Source organism: Hyla sarda, chromosome 4 (genome assembly GCF_029499605.1).
Source record: "Hyla sarda isolate aHylSar1 chromosome 4, aHylSar1.hap1, whole genome shotgun sequence".
In the NCBI taxonomy this organism is placed as follows: domain Eukaryota; kingdom Metazoa; phylum Chordata; class Amphibia; order Anura; family Hylidae; genus Hyla; species Hyla sarda.
In genome coordinates, this window is record NC_079192.1 from 214,228,174 (window position 1) to 214,254,423 (window position 26,250).

The following is a 26,250-nucleotide window of genomic DNA, read 5'->3' on the forward strand; positions in this document are numbered from 1 at the left end:
ATGTTCGATTGGTTCATTATAGTTATGGTAATACCAGTTATATATGTGTGGCGCGAAAAATCCCCTTGCGGATACTGTGGGCGCTGGCAAAATATGCACCATCTCATAGACAGTTATGCATTCCATGCGGACTCCGAACAAAGAATGAACGTGTTCGTTCTTTGTCTCGGACACAGAAAATTGAATTTTCGTGTTGGAAACATCTGGTACAGAAATACTGCCGTATGCACAGAGCAGCAGAATCCCGTTGAATTTAACTGGACTCTGCTGCAGTGGAAATTCTGAAGTATGAACATGGCCTTAATGTATTTGCACCCTCCAAATAGGAGACTCTCCCAATAGCTGATGCGGATACTCCCAATAGGGGACAAAACACCCCATTAGGGGACAACCAGGCTTATGTGCCGGCCATTCCTTGTACACAGGGCCGCCGTTGGAGGTACAGCCAATACCCCAGTAAGGGGCCCTGGCTTTCAGAGGGCCCTAGCCCCCTCTGCACCCCCCCCCCCCCCCCCCCGAGTGAATTTGCACAGAGGGTAATAAAGGGGGAATGAAATGGCACAGGGGGATAAAGGGGAAATAATGTGGCACAGGGGGTAAGGGGGCATGATTAGGCGCAGAAGGGAATAAAGTGGCACGGGGTTTAATGCGGGATGAATGAAGTGGCATTGGAAGGATCAAGAGGGTTAATAAAACGGTACAGGGGGGGTGAGAAGTGATTCTACTGTAATATTTCTTTTTATTGTGTTTTATAGGTAACTCTGGAGAGAGAGTACAGTACAGTCATTTAGAAAGATTTTTGAGCCTTTTTTCCTAATAGGGGACATCTTTCAATAGTGGAGTTTTTTTCCCCTGTGAGTGTCCGCAATTGGGAGATTCTACTATATATTAATATTTTCTCAAAATAAAGCCTACTGTAAGGGGCACTCGCTTGTCATCAGCTGCACAGAGCGAAGATCGCCCCGTGCTGATGACTTGCGATACAGGGGCCGGAGTATCGTGACACCATGGCCCTGCCCCCTCATGACATCATGCCCCCTCAATGCAAGTCTATAGGAGGGGCTGGCAATGGCTGGTATTAGAGATACTTCATGTATCTCTAATACCAGCCATTGCAGCTTTATGTCCGAAGTATATTGTATGACCGCCACTTTAATATTAATAATTTATCCAAAGCATAGGCTATTAGTCTTAAAGAACCCCTTTTAAGGTGCAGGTATTAAATTCCAATTACTAAACACAAAGCTAGGAATAGATCTGAAATGTTAGACATGTATAAAGGAAAGACTGATACTTTTCCACTTTTCAAATACATTTTTTGCTTTGCATTCAATTACTGCACAACTTTTAAAAGGGGTATTTCATGGAGATTTTGTGTAATTGTACTCAGGTAACTAAGGTATGAAAATGTTATAGAAATATTGGTTCCAAAATAATCATCTGAAAATACAAAAAGTCAAAATTTCTTACCAGGTAGACCTTGAAGAAATGGATTTCCAGTTAGCTATCCTCTTCTGAAGGTGCTAACATTTTAGACTTTTACTTGGCCCTACAATAATATACGCTCTGTATCCATCATTATTTGCCTGTCTAGCAGGCTTTTTCTGCTAATGGATGGCAGACCCTTAGGTTTTGTACTAATAATATCCTACTAACAATATGATATTCTGCAAGTATGTTGTGATGAATGTGTTTTCGATCCTTCTCACTCATTCTCAGAAATATTATGTAACCTTACTGTCTACTGTGAATGGGCATTTTATCTGTATTGCATGCATTGTCCTGGTACTCTATGGTAAGGTGCTTTTTATATATGGCAGTCCTATAATAAGGAAAGTTATTTGCAATTATTTTCTCGTGCAGCATGTGGTAACTACAAGAGACACCAGTTTGTACATATGTTACAAATTCCCATCATGCAACAGTCACTGCTCTATCTATATATTTTTTTATGTTAAAAGGAGGGGGCTAAGTTGTGTTTCTAATAGTTTTTTTTTTTTCTAATGAGCAAGACTGTGTATTATTTTTTTTATAAACTAACTCTTTTCATGTGTGCAATTCTGTACAATAATCGTTACACTGCCACAAGGTCATTCTTACAAGTTGCATAACATGATATTTCCATATTTTTCTTTCAGAGCTTCCCTATGGCTGGGAGAAAATTGATGATCCTATATATGGCACATATTATGTTGAGTAAGTTAACAATTTTTTTTCCATAAATTTTGTGTAGGTAGTATAATCAGTGACTTAAAGGGGTACTCGGGTGCTCCAGCATTCTGCTAGTCTTTGGATAGGGGATAAGATATCTAGCAGCAGAGTACCACTTTAAATGATTTTTCTGATATGTCATGGTTAGTAAATACTTGTTTTCCCTATAAAAAAAAAAATCTTAACCTTTTTAATGATCACTTGTACATACCAGATTGTTCCATTAAGGGACAGGGAACCAAGCCTACTCCATAACTGGCAGCTTCCGGATGCTTTAAGCACCAGAGGGCCACTGCTAATAGCCAGCATGGAGTAATCTCTGTTGCCAGATAATTTAACTGTTTAAATGCCACTGTCAATGCTGACAGTGCCATTTAAACAGCAGCAATATGCACCATTTGTGGTACAGCGAGAAGCTAATCCACAGTCATGGCAGCCTGACTGCAATAAGTGAGCAAATGATTGCAAATTTCCTAGGGGGACCTTAAAATTGAGGAAGAAAAAAAGTTATTTGATATCCCATGTGCGAAAATGTCCAACCAATTAAAATATACCGTATTTATCGGGGTATACCACGCACCGGCCTATAATACGCACCCTCATTTTACCAAGGATATTTGGGTAAAAAAAGTTTTTTACCCAAATATCCTTGGTAAAATGAGGGTGCGTGTGTGTGCATGCGCATACCCCGATACACCCCCAAGAAAGGCAGGGGAGAGAGGCCGTCGCTGCCCGCTTCTCTCCCCCTGCCTTTCCTAGGGTCTAGAGCCCTGCTGCTGCCGCTTCTCTCCCACTGGCTATCTGTGCTGCTGCCAGTTCTCTCCCCCTGACTATCGGTGCCGGCGCCCCATTGCCAGCGCCGATAGCCAGGGGGAGAGAAGCGGCGCCGACAGACAGGGGGAGAGAAGGGGCAGCGGCACCCATTGCCGGCGCCGCTGCCCCGTTGCCTCCCCCATCCCAGGTTGCATAATTACCTGTTGCCGGGGTCGGGTCCTCGCTGCTTCAGGCCTCCGATGTGTGTCCCATGCGTCGTTGCTATGCCCTGAGCGGCGCAATGACGAGTGAAATTTTTATAGATCCGGGCAGTATATCTGCACACATTAACGTATTTATTTCCTTTTTGTCACTGTGTCACTTTTTGCGTGTTGTGTGTTCACAGGATTGTTAGGATGCGGTAGCCCTTCTGGGTGTCCCTCCTAGCGGTCTAGGGGAGGTGTGTGTCGCCATTAGGTTCCGCACCTCCCTGCAAAAACCCCAGGGTAGTTCACCGACCGTTATCGGCTCTGCGGGCAAATACCTTAGCTAATGCCAAGGGGGATGCCGGGAGCATTTGTGGACCCTTAGTAGCTTCGGCGAAAAAAGGGACATTGAGCCTGGAACCTCGCAGGTACCTTTTGGTCCGGAGGCAAAGGGTAGGGTTTGTTGGGGGGCCTCTCTCCTGTCGGAGAAGGGCTTACAATAGACCGCATCCTTTGTGCACGTTTTTTTAGTGTAACACGTTTGCACTTTTTCTTGCACTATGGGTGATTCGAGAGCACGTTCCTCAGCTCTTAGAAAAACCAAGGGAAGCTTCTGTTGATCCGTCTGAATGGGCTTCCCCCTGCCCTGCAAGTGTGCCTGGATCCTGGTTCTCTGCAGGAGGGCAAAGGATAACCGGGGGGGGGGGGGGGAATTGTTCCCTTGCCACCCTGTAGCAATGCTACTGGTGGTGTACCAAGGTGTGGCCATAACTGTTAATGTTAGTCAGAATTCGGAGTAGTTCTTTGGTACAGGAAAGGATGATGAGGTAGTCTGTGAGAACGCTAATTAGAAATTGCTAAAACAGTCAGTGTTAGAATCAGTCCAATATATCCCTCCAATACCACTCCTCAAGGGGCAATTCATCTCCCAGTTGTCAGAATTATTCTTCTCTTCTGAATCTGTCCAGTCTAAACACTGAAGCACCATTGACCTGTCTGACAGGAGAGATCAAACAGTTTTTAACATTCTGTTAATTAAAAAACAATATTTAATATGTTAACTGTAAGTCATAAACCACTTAGGAGATAAAAAGCAGAGAAAATAATCTATCCATGAAAAGCAAAGTCAGGTTAAATTACGTACAATAAAGTAACTTCTGACTAGAATGTGATAAAACATTATTTTAATTGCTTTGTCGAACATCTTGTTTTGTATTCTGCAATAAAACCTCAATTTACCCTGTTTTTTTGTTCGGCATTATTCTGCTGCAATGTTTTTTAGCTTTCAGTTTTAATATATATTTAACTAGTGCAGTGACACTCATGTTACATATATAAAATCAGTCTGAGTGTTGACTTACTAATAGATATATGATGTAGCTTTAGTAATGTGATTTATTACTTTATATATTCTATTAACCAGTCACATAAACAGAAGAACCCAATTTGAGAACCCAGTGTTAGAAGCGAAAAGGAAGCTTCAACAGCACAACATGCCCACAACAGAATTGGGAACTCAGCCGATGCAGGCTCAAGTTTTTAGAGGTATGAAGCAGTCTTAATAAGTAATTAATACTGGTCATGTCTATGAATGTGGTGTACTTTACAGGTTATTTAATGTCACTTCATCTAAGCTAACCCCTTTGTATTTGACATGTGCAGCACCATGGACATCCTCAGAGGCCTAACTTAAAGGGGTACTCCATAGCCCCAGCATCCGGAACACTTGGTTCCGAACCCTGGGTTGGAGCTACGGGGATTGTGATGTCATGGTCATGCCCCTCGTGACGTCATACCACGTCCCCTCAATGCAAGTCTATGGGAGGGGTGTATCGTCCGACACGCCCCCTCCCATAGACTTGCATTGAGGGGGCATGGCATGACATCATGAGGGGTGTGGCTGTAACGTCCCACACCCAGCATTTGGAACTAAATGTTCTGAATGCTGTGGAAGTGGAGTAGTCCTTTAAAGGGATATTCCCATCTACAGAATCAGTGTTTAAAATGTAAGGCATGTAAAGTTATGCAGTTTTGTGTATATATAAATATAATTATAATTTTCATGTTATAGCTGCTTTTCTCTGCCTCTTGTTTACTGCTGATTGTATAGGCAACAAACTACCTCTGGCTGCTACTGACATTACACACTCTCTGCACAGAACAGGAGAGAGGTTATCTGCTGGTAACATTAACTTTATGTAAACCTTATCACTGACACACATACTCTTCTGCTTGTGTGTAAACTGTGCTGTGGCAGTGAGTCATGCAAAGTGCTAGTAGTTTGCACACAACCAATGTGTCTGAAGTGTCCATTACAGAACAAGAGCTCCTCATGCTGAAAGCAGGAAGAGAGGGAAAGCTCTGCTCAGCTTGGAGCTGAACAGGCAAACAAGAAAATCTCTTTGAGGCTCCTGGGCACCAGTGCAAAATTTGATCTGGGCCACAATCGATCATGTGCTATTTAGAAGACGAGTTTTTTTTTTTTTTTCATCCGGGCCCAGGTACAAGTGCTACCACTGCACCCCCTCAAGTTATGCCCATGGTCATCCTACTTGCATGACTAAGAAAGCAAATTTTAATGCATCTTGTACAGGGATCTGGGTCATGCAAGGAATATTGTTTTCCTTAGTTAAGTAATTGCTTACCGAGTCCCTTTAACGGGTTGTCGTCTAAGGACGAGTCGGCTCTTCCTGACACCGCAAGAGATGTATGGCGCGGGCTCCTGACTCAAGCCCGCGCCATACCGGAAGGCCCCCAGCTGATTCTTGTAGCTGGGGGCCAGCGTTAATAGCCAACATACAGGGATCCCCACGGCCGGCTTTTAACCATTTAGATTGCCGCTGTCAAAGTTGACAGCGGTGTCTAAAGGGGCATTTAAACCATCGCTTGTGGTCCAATGGTGCGATCGCGGGGGGAGGGAAGGGGGCAATCCACTGCTGAGGTAGCTAGAGGGCTTTAACAATGAGGGGCAGAGCACACAGATAAATGTGGTTCTATGGAATCACATTGATCTGTATGAGGAATCTACTGATTCCTCCTAAAAGTCCCACTAAAAGTGTATGAAAAAAAATCATAAAAATTATTAAAAGTTTGAATCACCCCCTTTTCCCGAATTCCATATAAAAAATATGTAAACATAATAAAAATAAACATGTGGTATTGCCGCGTGCATAAATGTCCAAACTATAAAAATATAATGTTAATTAAACCACACGGTCAATGGTGTACACATAACAAAAAATGAGCACTCATACCGCCCCGTATATGGAAAAATAATAAAGTTATAGGGGTCAGAAGATGTTGATTTTACACATACTAATTTTGGTGCATGTAGTAAAATAAAATAAAAACAATACAAATGTAGGTATCCTTGTAACCGTATGGATCTACAGAATAAAAATATGGTGTAATTTTTACCGAAAAGTGCACTGCATAGAATCGGAAGCCCCCAAAAGTTACAAAATGGCATTTGTTTTTTATTTCCAATTTTTCCACCGGACCTAAAATCGTAGTCGAACACGATTTTAGGTCCGGTGGAAAACCGCATAGGGGGAAAAAATGAGCCAACCGGAGTCAGCGTTTCACTCCGGTCGGCTCATTGAAATGAATTACAAATGGGACCGCATACGAAGGGGTACGGAAGCGCAAGTTTTCAGCTGCCCCTGCCGTATGCGGTCCCGTATGGGACAAAACGTGATGTGAACCCAGCCTTAGTTAGAATTGGTTTAAAGGTACAAATATACTGTGTAAAGTGAACTAAGATGTATGCACTTTTGGATGTGTAATGCAAAGTTGTTGTTTTTTTTTCTTTCTGTCTTGCTATAGAAAAACCACTTTTTACACGGGATGCATCACAACTTAAAGGAACATTTTTGAGCACCACACTTAAAAAAAGTAACATGGGCTTTGGATTTACCATTATTGGGGGTGATGAGCCAGATGAATTTCTACAAGTGAAGAGCGTAATTCCAGATGGACCTGCTGCACAGGATGGCAAAATGGAGACAGGTACAGCATAACTTTTATATTGATTAGTACAGTTGTAATCATATTTAGTGAAAGTACTGTGTATTATTAGAGGGTACTTATACTGATTTCAAACTATTTGTGCTTGCGGCTGTTAGCTTAATTAACCAATATACTCTCCACTGGATGAATATTATTCACACATTTGATGCAGCAGGGATACTCTCTTTCTGATGCTAGCACAAGTGTGCCTCCATAGGTGTTATCTACTAGAAATCCTTAGTTCGACTTTGTGCCAGAAAAGACGATTTTAAAGATTGAAAGGGAACCTGTCATCATGCTGCCTGAATCGGGAGTCATCAGGGCAGTCCCTGGAGTTGGCCTTGTTTGATGGATCTCTTCCCGTTTAGGTATAGAGAGAGATCTATCAATCAAGACTGATGGGTAGGGGAGAAGCCACGGAGGACCACACAATAACTTGTTGTTCAGGCAGAATGAAAATGTCCTTTTAAAAGGGAAACTGTCATCAGTTTCACCAGCACTTACCTGTTATCATTAGTGTCACCCGTACTACACACGTGTACGAACTATACTTACCTGTCCCTGTTCCATAGTCCTGTTGGCCCCTTATCTCCCTCATTCGGATGGCAGGAATAGTGCACAGGTGGAGCTTCAGAAGCATGGTGACATCACTGCTATCACCATGTTCCTAAAGCATCACCCATCCACCAAGCCTGCTGCCTGAATGGAGAAGATAACAGACCAACAGGACTATGGGACAGGTAAGTATAGTTATTATTAGTGTCACTCGCACTACCAGCCTGTACCAATAGGTTAGTTTGGGTGAAACTAATGATAGTTTCCCTTTTAAATAGAATTATTTTGACTAGAATATAGTTTGAATGTAAGTATTCCCTTCATATGTTCGTTTATTTTGATATAATCAATATATGGTCTTATTAGTACACATTTGCTAACAATGGTATAAAAGGGGTGTTTTTATACTGTATAAAAAAAATTCTGACATCAACTACCGAAACTGAACAGTCTGTCTGGTGGAGAGGGTTAGCAGCAAAGTGTATGATCATGGTGTGTCTGATTAAAGGGGTATTCCAGGAAAAAACTTTTTTTATTTTTTTATTTAGATCAACTGGCTCCAGAAAGTTAAACAGATTTGTAAATTACTTCTATTAAAAAAGCGTAATCCTTCCAATAGTTATCAGCTGCTGAAGTTGAGTTGTTTTTTTCTGTCTGACAACAGTGCTCTCTGCTGACACCTCTGTCTGTCTCAGGAACTGTCCGGAGCATGAGAGGTTTGCTATGGGGATTCACTCCTACACTGGACAGTTCCCGAGACAGGAGTCATCAGAGAGCAGTTAGACAGAAAAGAACAACTCAACTTCAGCAGCTGATAAGTACTGGAAGGATTAAGATTTTTTTATAGAAGTAATTTACAAATCTGTTTAACTCAGGGGTGTGGAAATTTTATAAAAAAAACTACTTGTCCACGAGACTAAAATGGAGCAAAATCTACTTGTCCCTCATGATGATCCACTTGTCCGGGCCAATTTTCGCTTTTACGCTCTCATTTTTTTCCTCCTCTCCCTAGAATAGCCATAACTACCTACTATAATGATACCTTTAAATTTTTCAATAACATATTCTCTGAATCAAAAAATAGGTGAAGTGAAATTGAAATAGTAAAAGATAACTTAGGGGATTTGGTGGTTTTCTTTTCTATGCCATTTACCTTGTGGTTGAGCTAACATTTTAACTTTAGGCCGCCTGATTACAGCAATACCAGATTTCTATAGTTTTACAAATAAAATAAAAAATTCAGAACTTTTTAGAATTTTTTTAATTGCCATTTTCAACCCCTGTAGCTTTATTTTTTTCCCCACATACCAGGCTGTATGAGGGCAAATTTTTTGTGCCATAATCAGTTTTTTTGTATCGGTACCATTTTTGTATTGATCTGACTTTTTTAATCACTTTTAACTTTTTTTTTCTGGGATAATATAAAAATTGCAATTCTGTGGTTTGGTATTTTTTTTACATTTAGTGTACGGGATATGTTATATTTTAATAGGTCGTACAATTACGCACGCAGCGATACCAAATATGTTTATTTTTATTATGTTTGCATGTTTTTATATAGGAAAAGGGGGTGATATGAACTTTTAACATGGAAGGGTTAATGTGTGTTTTTTTTTAAACTTTTATTAAAACTTTTTTTTTTTTTTTTTACACTTTATTAGACTTTTAGGAGGAATCATTAGATTCCTCATACAGATGAATAGAGTTCTATTGAACTCTATAGATCTGTGTGCTCTGTGATCCATTGATCCAGCCAGGCTCTATCAAAGACAGAGCCACAGGACAGCAGGGAACCGAGGTAAGCCCTGCGACTACCTCCATAGTGGATCGCCCCCCCTCGCGATCACGCTGCGGGGGGGGCGATCCATCCCACTAGCCCACCAGGGAGCATTCACATGTCCCTTTAGACCCCGCTGTCAGCTTTGACAGCGGCGATCTAAAGGGTTAATAGCCAGCCACGGCAATTTCCGCATGCTGGCTATTAGTGGCAGCCCCCGGCTACTGAAAACAGCTGGGGGCTGCAGAGTATGGAGCGGGCACGAGTCCAGAGCCCGCTCCATACAGACTGCTGAGCGCCGCATGCTAGTTATTAGTGGCGGTGTGAAACTTGCGCCCCGTGCAGACGTGCGTCCGCTCCTCCCCACAGCTTTCCAAAGCTAGAGCTGTGCGGAGCGAAGGCAGAGGATGCAGGTCTGCACGGGGAGCAAGAAGCCATGCCCCCTCATCTCCCCCCGCACGTCTGCATGGCAGAAAGAAGGCAGAGCAGGGGAGAGACAGCTTCTCATCTCCCCTGCTCTGCTTCGGAGGATGCAAGTTTCCACAGCCGGGGCTGCAGAGTATGGAGCGGGCAGGAATGTGGGAGCCCACCCCATACAGACTGCCGAGTGCCGCCGTGCTTGTCAGGTCCGGCCCTGCTTGGCCAAAGCCGGGCTAAGGGCCATGAAAATTCACCTGCCCGGCGATAGGAATTCCACATCCCTGTAACTTTCTGGAGCCAGTTGATATATATAGAAAAGTTTTTTCCTGGAATACCCCTTTAAGGTTTCTTTCCCACTGCCGTTAGCACACGGCAGTGTGACGGCCTTCAGGGGAGCCGAGGGGAATAGCAGGAGAAAAAATACTGCTTGTGTCGTGTTTTTCTCCTGCTACAAAATAACGGCGCCCAAAGGACCCCATTATAGGAAATGAGATTCATCGGGACCCATTATTGCCCGTTGGGCCTCATTCAGATAAAGGCTGTTAAAGGCTGAAGTAAAAGGAAAAAAAGAGCCTAACCGCCATTTATGGTCGGTGCACAGCGGCAGTGTGAAAGTAGCCTAAGTTATTCTTTGACTACACTTCTTTCCATACAATCCAAAGGGATGCTTTTCGCTCAAACAAAAACTACTGTATCATTTTATAGTACAGTTTTATATAAGAAACCTTTTTTTTCTCTATTTCTGAACTTCATGCACTCCAACAATGCATTGTGGGAAAGGGGCAAATAGTCTTAGATCTAACACTGCGTAAACTGGATAGTAAATAATCTAAAACACTAAATAATGTTAGTTTTGTGCTTTTATGACAGCTTATGTGATATACTGTACAATGGCGGTGATTCCATTGCTAGCTTGGTTCCTGTCACTGGTGCTTTATCTTAACTAGACTACAGTTAAATATAAATTGATGTAAATTACATTTTAAATGTAAATTCTTAGAATTTGTTTGCATTTTTGTCAGTATGATGCGATATATGCACGTGGGAACTGCATTATGGACACACATTAGGAGTGGACAGAGTATTAAAGTTTCATTTAAATCCAGAGTGAAGTTTGCTTGTGTGACATGTGGATCCTCTAGCACAGTGTTACCAGCCAATGGCTGTCCAGGCATGGTGGAAGTTGTAGTTTTACAACAGCTGGAGGCACCCTCGTTTGGAAACTTTTTTTTTTTAGCAAATTTCACTGTGTTTTTCATACTATGAATTGGAAGAACAAAACATTTGAGTTTGTCTTACTATGTCCTTCAGAGGCTTTTAAGCTTGGCTCTTTTTATATATTGTATGTAATGGGAACTGTAATATAAAAAGTCAATACCTTAGATTACAGAATAGGTTCAGATGGGTTTAATAAGCCTTATTTTAGACACAAAGCAGTGTAAAAAATGTATAGCCTGAAATATGAAATGAAAGGCTCATTTGACTTTTTAAGCAATAGCAGGTGAAAACCAACACACTTTCGGCAAATGTTGAATTCATACTTCAAAAGACGTTAAGGTGAAACTGACAACCACACTAAACCCAATACATGGGGATAAAGGGGGTTATCCAGCATTGAAAAAATGTATCCTCTATCCTTCGTCAGATCCCCCCCCCCCCCCCTCCGGCCCAGCATCCTGGCTCTCCTAGCTGCTTAATAAAACTTTAATGGTACCTTCACACTTACAGGATCCTGTGCAGACTTGATGCGCAGGATTTGTAACTGCAGATTAGAAGCTGTGCTCAGTCATTTAGTTTACATTGAAATCTGCAGCAGAAAATCCTGTGCATCAAATCCTGTGCATCAAATCTGCCTACGTGTGAACGTACCCTAAAGGGGTATTCCCCTTTGGATAGGGGATAAGATGTTAGATCACGGGGGTCCCACCGCTGGCCTGGCAGTGGTGGCATCCGGAACAAGGAAGCTTGCAGCGTCCGTTTTCGTAATGTCCCACCACGCCCCCTCCATTCATGTCTTAGGAAGGGGGTGTGACGGCTAGTACATATCTGTCACGCCTCCTCCTATAGAGGTTAATGGAGGGGGCATGGCAGCCAGCATCGCCAGTCATCGGGCATGAAGCAGAGTTTGCTCCATGCACTAAATGAAAGGGGGCCGCAGCGGAGATCGTGGGGGTCCCCGGCGGTCTGACACCTTTTTCTAGGGGATAAGATGTTTACAGTGAAGTACCCCTTTAAGGAGCGTTCCGAGTAAGCGGTCGGTAAATAGTGATATTATCCAGTATTGTAAAATATTTAGTTCATTAGCAGAATAAAGAAAGTGTCTTGAAGGCTCTCATTTATCAGGAAAGCATAGCAAGTTCTGCAAGTTGCCTGCAGCAATTACTCATTTATAAGACAAAATGCTGAATATTCAAGTTTTTGGAGTTTCACATCTGCTGGACGTTGTTTTATTTATTTTCCTCAAGCATAATGAGACCTTGTCTGAAAATGTGAACAATCACATCAATGGTCTATTGATATAAGGGTGACATGTTTAACATTGTGTGTGCCCTATATTCTTGGCATTGATAAAGTGCTGCACAAATATTCTCACCACCTTTTTTTTGTCTTCCTTGGTAAGTGGTGCCTCAGTCCATTGGATCCACTTGCATTAGGATTTTTTAAGGGCAATATGGATCAAGTCTAAAAATCACATTGAATATAGGTATCCAGGAAAGTGTTCAAAATGATCGGGAAATGATTAAATATTTGATGTGAACAGCCTCTAAGGCATCATAATGTTTGTTTCCCCCCAGGAAAGCTCATACCATGGAATAGCATAGTAAATATGCTATTTATATGTTTAATGTTTTCTTATATTATTGATCTCTAAGTTATGGAATGGCGCATGTTCTTTTAATGAGGTAGCCTATGGGTTATTGATGCCACCAGGTGGTATCCAGAACTGGATACATCATGAGCTTTTCAATGGTTAGTAATGATAAATATGTTAAATGGATGCCATAATAGTCTATGGGGGATCTATGGCGGATCCTGTGTGTGGCCAGACAGCTCCTCGTTCAGAAGATGGCTTCTTATGGAAGCGCATATAATGATTCACGTCAATGTATCATATATGGTCATGTGCTTCTCCATAGAAAGACATCTTATGGACAGCGATAGGCGATTGAAAGGGTAAGGAGCTACATAATTGCATAGAACGGCAGCAGCGGAGCATCAGTATATGAAGTGCCTTATTGTAATGGTTACTGTTCATTTCCATAAAGTTGCTTAAAGATTGCCAATCCCTTTTACTTGAGCTGAGCGCCAAACTCTAGAAATCCTACAGGTTATTGAATATGATAATCTAGGATTTCATCTCCTGACTTCTTTACCTATACCATTCTTTTTTATTTGATCTCTCTCTATCTATCTTTCCCCTCACTCATCTTTCCCTTCACCTCTATTTGTATAAATACTCAACACAACATTTGACCATTATTGAAGAATAAGTAACGGGTTAATTTAGTATAAGATGTAATTTACTTTTATTCTGGGTTACAAGGATCTCATAGCAGCAGCAAATGGGGCCACTTTTCTAGAGAACAAAGAGGGTGGCACCTCTAGACAGCATGAATCGTCCCTCACATTGAATCTACAAGTCAGGCTCATAGACAACTTTAATTAGAATCAGAAGTGTCCTACTGAGACAAAAGCAAATAATGTCGAGTGAGGATTCTCTTGTTTTCCAGTGGAGAGAAAAATCGTGATATTTACTCAGATAATATGGTCATAAGTCTCCTACGTCCAATACGATTCACTACTTCAATTAGAAGCACAAAAATGGAAACACAAAGTGTGTGCTCATATATACCCATTGATGGTTAATTGAAATCATGTTTTCCAGATGTCTAAAGCTTTTACCGTATTTATAATGGCTTTGTAGCTTTTCACTTACTAGCACAATTTGTTTTAAACATATGTTCCATATTTGGTAAAAAATAAGAATAGTAATTTTGTGCATCAGTTTGAGAGGTTTCCATTTATTTAAAGCATGCTTACCAAATCTGAATAATTCACACCACAGGATATTAGCATTTGCTTTGTGCCTACCAATTGCAGATAACATGGCAGACAAACAGAGCATTATATAGTACATAATAGATTTCTCAAATCAGCAAAACATAACAACACATATTTATTTCTCTACGCCTATTTTGCAAAACTGCTCTATTTGCAGTGAATAAAATATGTTTGACCACCTGACATCTCTTTTTAATCTTCTCCGAAATGTTAGGAAATATTAATCCTTTTAATTGCTTCAAGGAACCCTAAGCTGAGTAGTTAGGGTCTTCTTAAAAACCAGTAGGTGCTATCAAGGGTGATATCTCAATATAACATTTCATTTTCATAAACTAAATATGACGCTATGGTTTTCCCGCCCATGCACCTTACTTAGGCCTTAATAAAAACATATTGGGAGATTTATCAAAACCTGTCCAGAGGAAAGTTGGTTAGTTTCCAATAGTAACCAATCAGAAGCGATCTGATTGCTGTGGGCAACTCAGCAACTTTTCCTCAGGACAGGTTTAAATAAATCTCCCCCATTATGTTTATTAGTTAAAACATTACATGATAGTATTGATAGTTTATGATATGTGACCTTTTCTGCATCATTAAAGGGGTTATCCACCATAAGGTGATTTTAATACTTACCTGCCAGAACTGGGTATTTCTTGTTTGATTTTGTTCTCTAAACTACACATCCCACAGTTCCATGCTTGACAGTTTGAGATCCCTTTCCTTCCTCCAACACATCAGCCACCCCACCCATTGAAACACCCATTGATGGGGGAGATTTATCAAAGTTGTCAATGTCCTGCATCAATATAGACCAAACTACAGAGGGTTAAGCACCTAATTTATCAAAAGGCGCACGGCTCTTAATAAATTCTGTGCACAGACTTCGGGATCTATGCTTTGGACTGTATTTAAATCTGCTCCAGCATGGTCTGACATTTCAGTGTACTTTCAGCCGATGCGACTTGTCGCCGAAAAGTCGCTTTTGACAAATTCAGCACAAATGCATTTTTCCATCTAAAATGGACTAGAATGCATCATTTTCTAAAAATCCTCTAAAGCAATAGTCGCAGAAAAGTCGCACATATTTAGACTGCGACTTTCTGTGCAAAAGATTTAGACTGGTTTTTCCTGTCTAAATTTGTCGATTAACTCTCCCCCCAGTGTTTTCTAACCAGGGGGCCTACAGCTGTTGCAAAATTGAAGCAGAACTGGCTCCCTCTGATCACCTGACTAGTGATGTCAGGTCTCAACGCATTGCAACCTGGGAAATCCCGAGACATGAGTAATTTTGTATGCTGTTAAAAATAAATATTGGGGCAATAATCACAGAAGAATTGTGAGACCAACGTCACACACAGGTACAGACACTATATTATGGACTACACTAACTTTACAGCCCCTGTAGCATAGTGAAATAAAAAAAATCCTGGAAAACCCCTTTAATCTTTTCCTGCCTGGAATGTATATTTAGTCATAGGCGGGAATACATTAACACAAAAGGACTTATGTTTATGATAACAGTCAAATCAAAAGATTGATAAAAAAAAGATTAATAAATGTGAATAATCTCCTTCCCTAATAAGTTTAATGCCAAAATCCAGAATTGTTGATTATTGGTCACTTCAAATACCAGAAAAAAATGAATCAAAAAGGGACATCAAAACAAAAATGATACTGATAACAACTACAGATCACAGTCCTATATGCAGAAAAATAAGTGTTAAAGGGGTCAGAAGAGGACCATTTTATGCATACTTATTTTCTTACTCAAAAGCCATTTGGGTAAATCATTCAAAACCTGGGCAGAGGAAAAGTAGAGCAGTCGTCAACAGGAACCAACCAATTGCTTATTACAGAATCAAGATAACATGTCATTTTGACCATAAAGTGTACTGTGTTTTTTCAATTTTGCGGCGTCCTCAAGGCCAAAACAAGGTTGCTTAAAAGAGTTAGTCCAAAAAGGAGAGCAAGGAGACCATTTTATTATTTCCCTGATTTACTGTTGTTGTTTTCTGGTAACCCAGTTCACTTTAAGAATATATTGGTGGCACTGGCTGGAAAAGCTAGTAAAGAGCAGTGCTGGTTTAGATGAATTCCCAATCTCCTTGAATCAGAAGATCTAAAACTGTTGAGTCAAGGCTGAAAATCCTATTGCCAGATCAACTAGATCAGCCCTGGGTTACTAGATTTTGCTCCCTTTCATTGAAGTGTGTTTTCTTGACTTTCTTCTACAGTTTTATTAAATTTGCATCAGCCACAAATGAAATATGTGAACACAGCCCTACATCAAGTCACTGCTGGCTCCTAACTTTTGGAGCTGGCTTCTAGACCTGGAAAAGATTGTCATGCGCTTGGGTCAAAAGCATTGTAAAGTTATACTGGCTATTGTGTGAGATCTTTGTTTTGTACTGCAGTGGTAAAAATGTTAAAATTGATTTGAATATTTTATTATTTATTGATTTTATTTAATACATATTTTAAGTTGATTCCATTTATAGATATTAATGTACATTCATATTGGTGCATTAATGTATCAGTAAAAATACTTGAGGGTGTAGAAATAAATGTTATTCCTTGTATAGATATTCATTGTATGCTGAAACATTCTACAAAATGTAAAGATGATCTATCAATTCTTAACATATTTCAATATCTCAGTTTGCAATCTTTCATTAGCCTTTTAGTAACCGGCAGTAGATAGTTTTTATGGTAGTCTGTGTTGGGGATCACTGAAGCTTGGTTGTCTTATGACAATCAAACTCCTGTGCCAAATGCCAGGAGTGAAAAAAAAACGCAAATCCTGGAGGTTTACTCCTTTCATTGTCTTACATTAGAAGAAACCCAGCGCCAACTGCACCAGCATATAGTCTCACAAGGGGTCTGAGGATCTCTTTACCTAATGGCAGTCAGACTACCTCTGGTAAGCACATGGAGGGCTATGCGGCCCCCCAAACAAATGCCACCCAACACCATTACTGACCCACCTCCAAACTGATCATGCTGGGGGATGTTGCAGACAGCAGATCGTTCTCCACGGCATCTTCAGACTCTGTCACGTCTGTCACATGTGCTCAGTGTGAACCTGCTTTCATCTGTGAAGAGCACAAGGCGCCAGTGACAAATTTGCCAATCTTGGTGTTCTCTGGCAAATGTCCTGCACGGTGTTGGGCTGTAAGCACAACCCCCACCTTTGAATATCAGGCCCTCATACGAGGGCCTGAGTCTGTTTCTAACCGTTTGAGTGGACACATGCACATTTGTGGCCTGTTGGAGGTCATTTTGCCGAGCTCTGGCAGTGCTCCTCCTGCTCCTCCTTGCACAAAGGCGGAGGTAGCGGTCCTGCTGCTGAGTTGTTGCCCTCCTACAGCCTCCTCCATGTTTCCTGATGTACTGGCCTGTCTCTTGGTAGTGCCTCCATGCTCTGGACACTACGCTGACAGACACAGCTAACCTTCCTGCCACAGCTCGCATTGATGTGCCATCCTGGATGGGCTGCACTAACTGAGCCACTTGTGTGGATTGTAGACTCCGTCTCATGCTACCACTAGAGTGAAGGCACCGCCAGCATTCAAAAAAGACCAAAACATCAGCCAGGAAGCGTAGGAACTGAGAAATGGTCCGTGGTCACCACCTGAAGAACCACTCCTTTTATTGGAGGTGCATTGTTAATTGCCTATAATTTCCACCTGTTGTCTCTTCCATTTGCACAACACCATGTGAAATTGATTGTCAATCAGTGTTGCTTCCTGAGTGGACAGTGTAATTTCACTGAAGTGTGATTGTCTTGGAGTTACATTGTGTTGTTTAACCTGTTGGGGACGAAGGGCGTATCCATACGACAGTGGGAATTTTGGTCATTAGACTACCCCCCGCCCCCCCATGTCGGCGATCGGCGCAAATCGCAAGTGAATTCACACTTGCGATTTGTTCCGATTCCGGGTCATTACGGGACTATGGTGACCCGGAATATAAGGGGGATCGTGGTTGTCTAAGGCACCTACGATCCTACGGTCTAGACATGACCACCAATAGCAGATCGGGAGCTGGGGGTTAACTTTCGTTTTCCCCATTCTGCCCACCCACAATAGGCGGGGCAGGACTGGGAAACCAACGGGGACCAGCGCCGAAGATCCACTTACCGATCCGTAGGCTGCGGCAGACTGTTATCGGCGGGCGGCGACGGAGATCGGCGGGCGGCGATGACGTGCGGCAGAAGAGGATGGCCCCCTGGATCCTACGGAAGCCGGTAAGTTGCCTAGCAACATCTGGAGGGCTACAGTCTGAGACCATTATACAGTGGTCTCTAACCTGTAGCCCTCCAGATGTTGCAAAACTACAACTCCCAGCATGCCCAGACAGCTGTTTGTGCATGCTAGAATATGTAGTTTTGCAACAGCTGGAGGGCTACAGTTTGAGACCATTATACAGTGGTCTCTAAACTCTATCCCTCCAGATCTTGCAAAACTAAAACTCCTAGCATGCCCAAACAGCTGTTTGTTGTCTGGGCATGCTGGGATTTGTAGTTTTGCAACATCTGGAGTGTCACAGTTTGGAGCATTGGTCTATAAACTGTAGCCCTCCAGATGTTGCAAAACTGCAAATCCCAGCATGCCCAAACAGCTGTCTCAGCATGCTGGGAGTTGTAGTTATGCAACAGCTGGAGGTACTTAACTACATCTCCCAGCACGCCCTTCGGCGATCAGTACATGCTGGGAGTTGTAGTTTTGCAACAGTTGGAGGCACAATGGTTGGAAAATACTGAGTTAGGTAACAGAACCTAACTGAAGGTTTTCCAACCAGTGTGCCTCCAACTGTTTCAAAAGTACAACTCCCAGCATGCACGGTCTGTCAGTACATGCTGGGGGTTGTAGTTTTGAAACAGCCGGAGGTTTGCCCCCCCCCCCCATGTGAACGTACAGGGTACATTCACACGGGCAGGTTTACAGTAAGTTTCCTGCTTCAAGTTTGGGCTGCGACAAATTATTCGCCACAGCGCAAACTCCTAGCGGGAGACTCACCGTAACACGCCAGTGCGAATGTACCCTAAAAACACTACACTATACCACACTAACACATAATAAAGAGTAAAACACTTCATAAACACCCCCTTACACTGTCTCCAAACCCCCCCCCCCCCACCCCCCCACCCCCCAATAAAAATGAAAAACATATTGTACGGCAGTGTTTCCAAAATGGAGCCTTCAGCTGTTGCAAAACAACAACTCTCAGCATTTCTGGACAGCCATTGACTGTCCAGGCATGCTGGGAGTTTAGCAACAGCTGGAGGTACCCTGTTTGGGAATCACTGGCGTAGAATATGTCCACCTCTATGCAATCCCTAATTTAGTCCTCAAATGCGCATGGCGCTCTCTCACTTCGGAGCCCTGTCGTATTTCAAGGAAACAGTTTAGGGCCACATATCGGGTATTTTCGTACTCAGGAGAAATTGCTCTACAAATTTTAGGGGGCTTTTTTGGCTTTTACCCCTTATGAAAAGGAAAAGTTGGGGGTTACACCAGCCTGTTAGTGTAAAAAAAAATTAAAAAATTTACACTAACATGCTGGTGTTGCCACATACTTTTTATTTTCACAAGCAGTAGAAGGAAAAAAAGACCCCCAAAATTTGTAACACAATTTCTCCGTACTCAGGAGAAATTGCTCTACAAATTTTGGGGGGCTTTTTTGGCTTTTACCTCTTATGAAAAGGAAAAGTTGGGGGTTACACCAGCCTGTTAGTGTAAAAAAAAAATAAAAAAAATTTACACTAACATGCTGGTGTTGCCCCATAATTTTTATTTTCACAAGCAGTAGAAGGAAAAAAAGACCCCCAAAATTTGTAACACAATTTCTCCTGAGTACGGAAATACCCCATATGTGGGCGTAAAATGCTCTACGGACGCACAACAAGGCTCAGGATTGAGAGCACACCATGTACATTTGAGGCCTAAATTGGTGATTTGCACAGGGGTGGCTGATTTTACAGTGGTTCTGACATAAACGCAAAAAAATTAATACCCACATGTGACCCCATTTTGGAAACTACACCCCTCATGGAACGTGATAAGGGGTATAGTGAGCCTTAAAACCCCACAGGTGTTTGACGAATTTTCATTAAATTTGGATTGGAAAATGAAAAAAAATTAATTTTTCACTAAAATGCTGGTGTTACCCTAAATTTTTCATGTTCACAAGTGAAAATAGGAAAAAAGCCCCCCAAAATTTGTAACCCCATTTCTTCTGAGTATGTGGATGTAAAGCTCTCTGCGGGAAAACTACAATGCTCAGAAGAGAAGGAGCGACATTGAAATTTTGAAGAGAAAATTTGTCCGGAATTGAAGGCCACGTGTGTTAACAAAGCCCCCATAGTGCCAGAATAATGGACCTCCCCACATGTGACCCCACTTTGGAAACTACACCCCTCACCTAATGTATTAAGGGGTGCAGTGAGCATTCACGCCCCACAGGTGTCTGACAAATTTTTGGAACATTGGTCTGTGAAAATGAAAAATTTTATTTTTCATTTGCACAGCCCACTGTTCCAAAGATCTGTCAAACGCCAGTGGGGTGTAAATACTCACTGCACCCCTATTAAATTCTGTGAGGGTGTAGTTTCCAAAATGGGGTCACATGTGGGGGGGGGTCCACTGTTCTGGCACCACAGGGGGCTTTGTAAACGCACATGGCCCCTGACTACCATTCCAAACAAATTCTCTTTCCAAAAGCTCAATTGCACTCCTTCTCTTCTGAGCATTGTAGCTCTCCCGCAGAGCATTTTACGTCCTAACATGGGGTATTTCCATACTCAGAAGAGATGGGGTTACAAATTTTGTGGGGCATTTTCTCCCATTACCCTTTGTAAATATGGTAAATTTGGGGGGGAAAACTGCACTTTAAAGAAAAAACTTATTTTTTTTCATTTACACATCCGATTTTAACGAAAAGTTGTCAAACACCTGTGGGGTGTTAAGGCTAACTGGACCCCTTGTTACGTGCCTTGAGGGGTGTAGTTTCCAAAATGGTATGCCATGTGGGGTTTTCTGCTGTTGTGGCACCATAGGGGCTTTCTAAATGTGACATGCCCCCCAAAAACCATTTAAGCAAAATTCACTTTCCAAAATTCCATTGTCACTCCTTCCCTTCTGAGCCCTCTACTGCGCCCGCTAAACACTTGACATACACATATGAGGTATTTCCTTACTCGAGAGAAATTGAGTTACAAATTTGGGGGGCTTTTTCTCCTATTACCACTTGTAAAAATTCAAAAACTGAGTCTACAAGAACATGCGAGTGTAAAACATTAAGATTTTGAATTTTCTCCTTCACTTTGCTGCTATTCATGTGAAACATCTAAAGGGTTAACACACTTACTGAATGTCATTTTGGATACTTTGAGGGGTGCAGTTTTTATAATTGGGTCATTTATGGGGTATTTCTAATATGAAGGCCCTTCAAATCAAATCAAAACTGAACTGGTCCCTGAAAAATTCCGATTTTGAAAATTTTGTGAAAAATTGGAAAATTGCTGCTGAACTTTGAAGCCCTCTGATGTCTTCCAAAAGTAAAAACATGTCAACTTTAGGATGCAAATATAAAGTAGACATATTGTATATGTGAATCAATAAATAATTTATTTGGAATGTCTATTTTCCTTACAAGCAGAGAGCTTCAAAGATAGAAAAATTCAAAATGTTAAAAAATTTTCACAAAATTTTGAATTTTTCACCAAGAAATGATGCAGTATTGACGAAAATTTACCACTACCATAAAGTAGAATATGTCATGAAAAAACAATCTCGGAATCAAATTTATAAGTAAAAGCATCCCAGAGTTATTAATGCTTAAAATGACAGTGGTCAGATTTGCAATAAATGCTCCTGTCCTTAGGGTCATAATGGTCTCCGTCCCCAAGGGGTTAAGCGTTCCCTTTTATTTTTTTGAGTAGTGTGCTAAAAAAACAGATACCAATAAAAGCTAAAATGTTTACTGCAAAGAGTAAGCACCCACACAGATCAGACAAGAGCAGAAACATAAAAAAGTTATGGTCCTTGGAATGTGACTTGACAATTTGTTTTGTTTGGTGCCAAAGTAGTAAAAAAAAAAATGTGTGTGTGTGTGTATATATATATATATATATATATATATGTATATATGTATATATAAAATATACATTTGGTATTGCTGTAATCGTACTGACCCTGAGAATAAAGCTGTAACATTATTTTTACAGCGAACCTTAAATGAGTACTCCGGGGCTCTAAGCCCATAGCCCATCCTTTCCCTCTCGCCAACCTATGTATTTGTCTAAATATGATTAGCTATATAGAGCAGTTTCCCTCTTTCAGGTGTCACTTGCATGCAGCAAGTGAGAGAAAATTCTAATTTCATTTTCAGATCCTCAGATCCTCAGTGAGACCAAGCCCCCCCCCCCCCTTCAAGACAATACCACCTGATGTCTGTCTGATTTCTGTTTGATCTAGAGTTCTGGCTGTACAGCCACACCGCCCCTCCCTGTGTGAGGCGTTTTTGAGCTGTGAGAGAAGAGCAGTGAAGATTCTCAGTCCCAACTAAGCACATAGCTGCTTTTTCCTGTGTAGAGCTAATCAATGACTGCTGCCATTCAGAGCACAGCATGATTTATTGCTGGAGGAAGTATAGTCTGAAGGAAAAGACCTGTTCAAGTGTGTGTGTGCTGCAGTGTAAGCGTGCACACGGATAGTTAAAGCAGTTGGCTGGCAGCCATTACAGAGCTGCACTGACGTCTGGGAGTTGTAGTCTATGCTGCAAACAAGGAAAAAGTATTTAGGAGACACAAGGGGCCAAAGGAGCTGCAAAAACCACATGGATAACTACAGAGGACACAGAACAGGTATTGTGGTGGCTTTGGGGCATCTCTATGTTTCATAAAGGAAATATGTCAGTAGTATCATCCACATTAAACCTGTTACACAGACTTGTAGTCCAGGTGATACTGATTAAAACGGTACTCACATTTGAGGATTCTCCCAGCCGTTCCGCCACAAATTGCTTTTTTCTATATATGCTAATGAGGGCCTTGGGGCATGGGCAGAGCTCCGATCCGAGCTTCGGGCACCCTGACATATTTGCCGGGCGGCCGCTGGTCCCGGCTCATCAATATTCATAAACCCCTTCCCTGCTCCTTTGGCCGTGTTATAGTACTGTGCATGCGCTGCCTACTGTGTCTCTCCCGGAAACGGCATTCCCCTCAGCTTTACAGCTGCAGACATCGGTGCACAGTAAGTTGCGCATGCGCAGTACTATAACACGTTCGAAGGAGCAGGGAGGGAGTTTATGAATATTGATGAGCCGGGCACAGCAGCCACCCAGCAAAGATGATGTCAGGGTGCCCAAAGCTTGGGTTGGAGCTCCACTCATGCCTTAAGGCCCTCATTAACATATATAGAAAAACGCAATTTGTGGTGGGACGGCTGGGCGGATCTACACAATGTGAGTACCGTTTTAATCAGCATCACCCGCACTACAAGCCTGTGTGACAGGTTAAGTGCGGGTGATACTACTGACAGGTTTCCTTTAACTTCCCTGGAGTACCCATTTTAAAAGTACTACTTGTTCTGCAAAAAGAAAACACGCTCTCGTATGGTTGTGTTAATGGAAAAATAAAGATAAAATGAAGAGAACTGTTTGGACAATAAAGTCCATATTTGCTTAATCGCAAAGGGGTTTGGAACTTTCATAATATTTGCTTCTCGGCCTTTTGGCTAAGATCAAGTGTAGTATCTGTTCTTATCAGTTTCATGCTGGTGGCAGGCGACACCAGTGTGGAGCTGGTGGGATGGGTGCTGCATGGTAGGGAGCAGGTGTTCCGGGGCTGGTTCTGAGGAATCAGCTCGACGGCTGCCCCGATGTTTTCCTCCAGGTCTCGCCATAAGGCTGAGAGGGTCTAGAGCCAAGGTACTTTAGTGCCTTGGGGAGTGGCGACCCCGAGGTGCCGAAACTCACTGGGAGGATAGACTCACTGAGTTGAAGCATGGGCACCATGATCTCTGCACCTTTGTGGCACTCACCTCTTGATTCCCGGCCTTCTGGCTAGGATTAGAGAAATTTTTATAGATCCGGTCAGATGTCCGGGCAGTATATCTGCACACATTCACTTATTTATTTCTTTTTGTCTCACTGTGTCAATTTTTGCGTGTTGTGTGTCCACAGGATTTGTCAGGATGTGGTAGCCTTTCTGGGTTTCCCTCCTGGCGGTCTAGGGGAGGTGTGTGTGGCCATTAGGTTCTGCACCTCCCTGCAAACACCCCGGATACTCCTGCTCTGGCAGGGTACCTACCATTATCGGCTTTGCGGGCAGATACCTTGGCTAATGCCAAGGGGAATGCCGGGAGCATTTGTGGACCCTTAGTAGCTTCGGCGAAAAGGGACATCGAACCTGGAACCTCGCAGGTACCTTTTGGTCCGGAGGCAAAGGGTACGTTTTGTTGTGGGGCCTCTCTCCTATCGGAGAAGGGCTTGCGATAGACCACATCCTCTGTGCACTTTTTTTTAGTGTAACACGTTTGCACTTTTTCTTGCCCTTTTGGTGACTCGAGAGCACGTTCCTCGGCTCTTAGATAAAAAATAAAAAAACAAGCCTGTGTGACATGTTTAGTGTGGGTGATACTACTGACAGGTTTCCTTTAACCCCTTAAGGACACATGATGATCTCCTACGTCTCCATTTCTGAGTCCTTAAGGACACATGACGTATGAGAACGTCATGTGCTTTCCCGTCCCCCCGCAGCCATCTGGAGCGGAGCCGGTGCCCGATGCCTGCTGAAATCGTTCAGCAAGCATCGTGGCATATCGCCCAGAGGGGTCATGATGTGCGGCGGATTCCGGGTCAATCCAGTCTCCAGCCATAGCCAGCAGGGGAGAGGTGGCACTGGTGCCACCTCACGATCGCCCTGATTCGTCGGCCGGTTTACCGGCCGACCAATCGGGGCACCTGCTGTGGGTGTCACTCCCGCAACCCGCTCCGCCCCGCTTCCGGAGCACGTGAGCTGGTGCAGGACGTGGACCCCGGCAGCTGGGGACCCCGATCCCCGGCGTCCCTGTTGGGATTGGGGCCCCAGGAGCGGCGGCGAGGGACTGACCTGCAGCGAGGATCAGCAGTTGGGTGAGTGACAGCCTCCTGCTGTTGCTTAGCAACAGCTCCAAGCATGCAAAAAGGGCATGCTGGGAGCTGTAGTTATGCAACAGCAGGAGGCAGACCACCACAACTCCCAGCATTCCCTTATGGGCATGCTGGGACTTATAGTTTTGCAACAGCTGGAGGCACATTTTTTCTATGGAAAAGTGTACCTTCAGCTGTTGTATAACTACAACTCCCAGCTTGCACAATCAGCTAAAGTGCAAGCTGGGAGTTGTAGTGGTGTATCTGCTGGTTGCATAACTACAACTCCCAGCATGCCCGTTGGTTGTCGGTGACTGCTGAGAGTTGTAGTTTTGCAACAGCTGAAGGGACACTGGTTGTGAAACACTGAGTTAAGTAGCAAACCAGCGTGTCTCCAGCTGTTGCATAACTACAATCCCCAGCATCCCGTACATGCTTGGAGTTGTAGATTTGCAACAGGGTACACTCACATGGGCGGAGGTTTACAGTAAGTATCCGGCTGCAAGTTTGAGCTGCGGCAAATTTTCTGCCGCAGCTCAAACTGCCAGCGAGAAACTACTGTGAACCCCCGCCCGTGTGACTGTACCCTAAAAACACTACACTACACTAACACAAAATAAAATAAAAAGTAAAAAAACACTACACATACACATATCCCTACACAGCCCCCCTCCCCTCCCCTCCCCAATAAAAATGAAAAGCGGAGCCTCCAGCTAATGCAAAACAACTTCTCCCAGTATTGCAAGACAGCCACTGACTGTCCAGGCATGCTGGGAGTTTTACAACAGCTGGAGGCACCCTGTTTGGGAATCAATGGCGTAGAATACCCCTATGTCCACCCCTATGCAAGTCCCTAATCTAGGCCTCAAATGCGCATGGCGCTCTCACTTTGGAGCCCTGTCATATTTCAAGGCAACAGTTTAGGGTCACATATGGGGTATCGCCGTACTCGGGAGAAATTGTGTTACAAATTTTGGGGGGGTATTTTCTGCTATCACCCTTTTTAAAAATGCAAAATTTCAGAGTAACCAAGCATTTTAGGTAAAAAAAATATATATATTTTTTTAACATATGCAAAAGTCGTGAAACACCTGTGGGGTATTAAGGTTCACTTTACCCCTTGTT

At 42.7% G+C, this 26,250-nt stretch overlaps 1 protein-coding gene, 1 long non-coding RNA gene and 1 other non-coding gene across 16 annotated transcripts in view; 2 read left to right on the forward strand and 1 right to left on the reverse strand.

Annotated features, from left to right (window-relative positions):
- Nucleotides 1-26,250, forward strand: part of MAGI2 (membrane associated guanylate kinase, WW and PDZ domain containing 2) — a 923,418-nt gene that overhangs the window by 691,114 nt on the left and 206,054 nt on the right. For all 14 annotated transcript variants that reach the window (XR_008892612.1, XM_056573436.1, XM_056573435.1 and 11 more), the window contains 3 exons: nt 2,139-2,196; nt 4,594-4,715; nt 6,996-7,178. Coding sequence is in view for 13 of the 14 variants with exons in the window: in XM_056573436.1 (XP_056429411.1) it covers nt 2,139-2,196; nt 4,594-4,715; nt 6,996-7,178 (363 nt within the window). In the remaining variant the exon portion in view is untranslated. The remainder of the gene's footprint in view (nt 1-2,138; nt 2,197-4,593; nt 4,716-6,995; nt 7,179-26,250) is intronic.
- Nucleotides 3,246-26,250, reverse strand: part of LOC130368949 (uncharacterized) — a 30,734-nt gene continuing 7,729 nt past the window's right edge. Inside the window, exons 2-3 of the long non-coding RNA XR_008892613.1 lie at nt 7,087-7,151; nt 3,246-4,166 (exon numbers count right to left, since the gene is read on the reverse strand). This is a non-coding gene — a long non-coding RNA (uncharacterized LOC130368949). The remainder of the gene's footprint in view (nt 4,167-7,086; nt 7,152-26,250) is intronic.
- On the forward strand, nt 23,710-23,903 carry LOC130267807 (U2 spliceosomal RNA). The gene has a single exon (XR_008843292.1). It is a non-coding gene; the product is annotated as a U2 spliceosomal RNA (small nuclear RNA).